At 41.7% G+C, this 5365-nt stretch overlaps 1 protein-coding gene across 1 annotated transcript in view; it reads right to left on the minus strand.

Annotated features, from left to right (window-relative positions):
• Positions 1-1323: 1323 nt before the first annotated feature.
• Positions 1324-5365, minus strand: part of LOC119360342 (bidirectional sugar transporter SWEET6b-like) — a 5310-nt gene continuing 1268 nt past the window's right edge. The window contains exon 4 of the mRNA XM_037626022.1: positions 1324-1698. Coding sequence (XP_037481919.1) covers positions 1324-1698 — 375 coding nt within the window. The remainder of the gene's footprint in view (positions 1699-5365) is intronic.

Below are 5365 nucleotides of genomic sequence, written 5' to 3' on the forward strand. Positions count from 1 at the left end.
AGGAGTATCGGAAGCAAGAGTGGATAGTTTACATTTTCCCGTGTTCCGTTACAATGCATTATTTGCCGGGAGATGTCTTACTGGTCGTGGAGAGAGTGGAACTCTCAGTTCACTTGATCTTGCTATTTTGCGCCATGCTTTATATGTTCACAGAACTTTTAGTTTGGGCTCTATGATTGCTCGTCGGTTACATACAAACCGGACGAAGGGTGGAACTCTTAGTTCACCTGACCTTGTATGCAGTCTTCATAGTGGTCCTGGGCTGGTGCATAAGTCGGAAAACTTTATGTTCTTGGCGTTAAGTTGTTGTCGTACTTAATATTCTCATTTGCCTTATCTGTTAAATGACCCTTCCGTCTGTTGCGGTTGGTGCCACCGAAAGAGGATGCCAGAATACGTGTGAGTAATTGCAAATGGTAAATACATTTTTTTCTTTTTGTGATCCCACCAACCATGTTAAGATATGCACCTACAACAACCATCGTACGTGACGAATCTTATTTTTGAACCATGATCCCATTGTTAGGCTGGATACCTACATTTAGTGTCTGTACCAGGCGTGTTTCGGTTGTATTTTTCCTCTGGAAAAGTCATACTATTCCTTCAAATATATTCACAGTAAAGGAAAATAGGTACGTTCCATAAAAAAGCCCATTTCCTTAAGGAGACCTCACTCACGCCCGACCCATTTGAAGAAAAATAACACGCCTACCACAAAATAAGGCCCAATGATTTTTTTGGATAGGATAAGTACACTTCAGGCCACCCAGGGTCAAGACTCAGCAGCGGCGCCAGAGGAGATACCTTTTGTGCCAGAGTGCTCTTAGTTGAAAATATTCAAAGGTTGGTGCCTCAAGCTAAACTTAACACTTTTGATTCTTTCCCTTTTTTTCTACTAAGTATGATCCATCTCATCCTTGCAGCCCCTTCTCTGGACAAGCAATAGCTATTGCCGTCATGGACGCCGATGAGATTCTTGACCAAGCAATACCTGAGTGGTTGGAATTGGCAATCATATGCTTCCAGAGGTATCAGTCGCCATGATGAGCTCCGCTATGGTTATTAGTTTGTGTACTTATCAAGACTGCTATCTAACTTGCACTAGCCTTCTGTATAAACGCCATGCTTTTGGTATTTTGTGATATGGTGTCGTGCATATAACAAAGAATCCACTTCACCAGTGTCCAATGGGAGTCACGCGGAGCATGCATGTGAAGACACACCTACTGCATGGCATACTATAGGTCCTGGCAGGTGATCGTCAAAAACAACAGCGCATCGATGATGGAGTGATAAAATGTTGCATTCGGTTCAGGCGATCCGTCAAGTGCAGAGATATTGGCATTCGACATGCATGGGAGTAGGCTTGTAGTTAAGCATGCCCATGTGCTCGAGAAGCTTATGAGCATATTGTTGCTGATGAAGAAAGAACCCGTCAGCGCGTCGTACCACCTCGATGCCGAGGAAGTAGTGAAGAGGCCCTAGATCCTTGAGGCCGAACTCATATCGGAGACGAGCAGTGAGCTGATGAAGGAGGTCAGTGGAGGACGCCGTCACAATGATTTCATCGACGTAAAGCGGGACGTAGGCCATAGCAGAGCCCTTATGGTAGACGGACAATGATGTATCAGAGCAGGGTGATTGAAACCTGAGCCATCGGAGGAAGGCGGTGATGCGCCGGTACAACGCATGTCGTGCCTGCTTGTGCCCGTAGATGGATCAAGAAAGCAAACACTCCGTGATCTGGATGAGTGGTGCTGACGAATCCTGTAGGCTGCTGGCAAAACAGCTGCTCGATGAGATGACCATGAAGAAATGCATTGGAAACATCCAACTGATGCACGGGCCATGTGCGAGACACCGCAAGCTATAAAACATCATAAATCGTACCCGATTTAATAACCGGGGCAAAGGCGTCGAAGTCAACTCCGGCGCGCTGCCAAAATCCACAGACTACCCTGTACGCTTTGTAGCGCTCAAGGGAACCGTTAGGGCGGGTCTTGTGGTGGAACACCCATTTCCCATTGATGACGTTGGCATGGGGACGCCGCGCGGCACAAGTTGCCATGTGCAGACGTGAGGTTGTGCTCCAACGCGTCAAACTCCTTTTGCATCCTGGTGAGCTAGTGAGGGTCGCGAAAAGCAGCGCGGGCTCAAAAGGGAATCGACCACGGTGATGAAGTCGATGCGGTACACACGTACTCTTCAGACGAATAGCACTTGCCGGGACAAAGCACACCAGCGTGAGCACGGGTCGTCATGTGGTGCGGCGCTACCGGAGGGGCGGGTGCAGCAACGGGCGAGGGCGAGGATTCATCTGCATTAACGAAGATGGATGTCACTACAGGAGCCATCACAGTATCATCCCCATCGAGTTACTTTGCATGTGACGTAAACCCAGTAACCATCATAAACATCATTGTTTCTGTAAGCAAACCATCCAAGTTCATGTACCTTTGTAGAGAATCGCCAATCTACCATGCTAAAGTATTTTCTTGGCCCTGTATAATCCCATCACAGAACCATTAGTTCGGTCCATGGGCGTCAAAGTCCACACCTGGAGGACAGTAGAAGACATGAATCTTAGTGTCCATTCATATAGGATGCAGTACTCGACTACTTTGGCGCCAGGATTAGCAACCCATGTGCAATTGCCAACCTCCTTGGCCTCATGCAATTGATCACCTGTTCCTCTCCTCCCCTCGTGCGCTTTATATGGAATGTGCCAAAATGCACTTTTATTCTTATTTCCATGGATATTTAATAACTGCTGGAATCCTAGATAATCAAGTTTGCAGGAGTACAGGAAAATTAGTGCTAGTTGTGGTTGCTGCAGTTCCGCGGATTATCTGGGACACACGAAATGATGGTGTTTCAGGCACACACAGAAATAACCGCTGGATGATGTGTTGTTGTGATCAAACTAATTGGATACTGGATTCACTATTCGTTTCCTTTGTAGAGAAATGAGGTAAATAAAAATCTGTTGCAGTGGGGAGTAAGGATCTTTGAACAGGTGGCAAATGAAGTGTTTGGAGCTGTGCGGGGCCAGAAACTAACTCACTTAAGGCTAACGGTCTAAGGCTGCATTCAGCGGCTGTTTAGCAGGGCCATCTCCCGAAATTTGAGGCCTCGGGCGGGAACCAAAATGTGGCCCAAAATTTGGAACAATTCACATAACATAAGAATTAATATGCATAAAGCATACTGTCACTTTATTATATAATTTTCAGTCTGTTTTATTTGTACCTTATTTAACCATATATCAGATATTATTCTAAAATGGCAATGTGATAGCAAAGCAATGAACGAACCTCATGTTCTACCAAAAAGGACCATCCGTCTAGTATTTCTTGGAATATAATCTTCAATCATATCTTCGTACTATATCATATCTCCAAGACATCAATTTTTGCATCATGTTCCACAACCACCATTGTATTATCATCACCACCATCGTCGACATTAACCTCTGCAGTTTGATTTTCAGAATCAAGTTGGCAGGCTCACTAAATATCTATTGAGGGCACTCGTTTGAGTTCGGGCCTCAAGATCCAGTCTTTGTTTGGCAGCACTAGAATCGTGTTTTCTAATTCTAGTAGACAATAATGATGATCCAGGAACAAAACCTAACAAATTATAATAAGTGATCATTGATCAAACAGAACCTTACTAGATTCATATAATAATGATCGCTAGATGACTCGAGATCATTCAAATACAAAGAAAATAAATTGATAAAAAAAACCTTGCTCTTGGATATTAAAACACAGTTTGTAATCTAAAGTTGATGTGTTTAGCTAGTCTGGGCTGCTAGTTTGGATGTTGCTTCAAGTTGGAAGTTATTTTTATTTCCCTTAATAGAAATTTGTGAGAACGGGCTGGAGTCTTAATAGTTAGAGCCACAAGTTGGTGGGCTATGTAATTTGAGCGTAGCTCTTCCTATACTCAACTCATTTTTCTTGACAAAGAAGTGTATCTATATATACAGTAGACACCATGCGGTCAAACACACTACTTTGAAATATATATATATATATAGGACAAAATTTTCCTACTACCGGGTGTAGTTACACCCATTTTTATTTTGTACGTTTTAGGTAGTATCTACCATACCGCAGTGTATGTATACATAGTATGTAGTATGTAAGAATATTTAGGTAGTATATATACTATTTTTTAGGTAATATGTAGTATATTTTTAGCATACCTCTTTTTACGTACAAATATGTACATATTTTCGCAAATATGATAAAAACATGGGCTCACATGCAATTTTTTCACATAACTCGCTTTGGAGTATCTTAGATATAGTATACTTACACAATAAAAATGATAAAGTAGTATATATACTACCACATAGTAGTATACGAGAAATGGGTGTAGCTACACCCAGTAGTAGGATGCATTTTCCCTATATATATAGGACAAAATTTTCCTACTACCGGGTGTAGTTACACCCATTTTTATTTTTACGTTTTAGGTAGTATCTACCATACCGCAGTGTATGTATACATACTATGTAGTATGTAAGAATATTTAGGTAGTATATATACTATTTTTTAGGTAGTATGTAGTATATTTTTAGCATACCTCTTTTTACGTACAAATATGTACGTATTTTCGCAAATATGATAAAAACATGGGCTCACATGCAATTTTTTCACATAACTCGCTTTAGAGTATCTTAGATATAGTATACGAACATACTAAAAATGATTAACATGTTACAAGATTCAGAAAAATATCTCTAGCAGGGACTCAAAGCGTCATACTTGACCAAGTTGCAGAGCTGCTCGTTGCCAGTCGATGTGGTAATAAGGCAGCGTCACGGGAAAAGAGCAGGAGCCATCCAACCAAACCGGTAATTAGGTTAAGTCTGTCTCCTTTTCTCTCACACCGGGTTCAAAAGTTGCATCACCAATAAGATGCCCTTTGGGTGTTTTTGTGCTGAAAACAAAAGAGGACCTTGCCCGAAACATAATACCAACACATCATGGATATTGAATAATTTAATTTAACAATGCCATTGCATGCTGTAATTAAAAAATCAATCGTATCATCACGTAAGAGCATATTGAAAACAGGCAAGCATACATGGTGTCATAATCTATCTCTGGGATAACTCAGCTCGATTGGTATTTATATACACTTGTAATTTGCAATAGTAGTCTGGACAGACGACAATGGTTCACGAAATTAAAGGCGATCTCAGACTCTACTAGCTAACAAAAAGTAGTACTAATTAACATCAACTTGTTGAAGTATCATCCGGTGTTAACTACTCAAAATCGTTAGGGCTAAAAAACGAAGCCAAGTTTAATTTTCGATGGTGACGGAGACGTTGCCGCTGGTAACGGCGTTT

Source organism: Triticum dicoccoides, chromosome 2B (genome assembly GCF_002162155.2).
Source record: "Triticum dicoccoides isolate Atlit2015 ecotype Zavitan chromosome 2B, WEW_v2.0, whole genome shotgun sequence".
Taxonomy (NCBI): Eukaryota; Viridiplantae; Streptophyta; class Magnoliopsida; order Poales; family Poaceae; genus Triticum; species Triticum dicoccoides.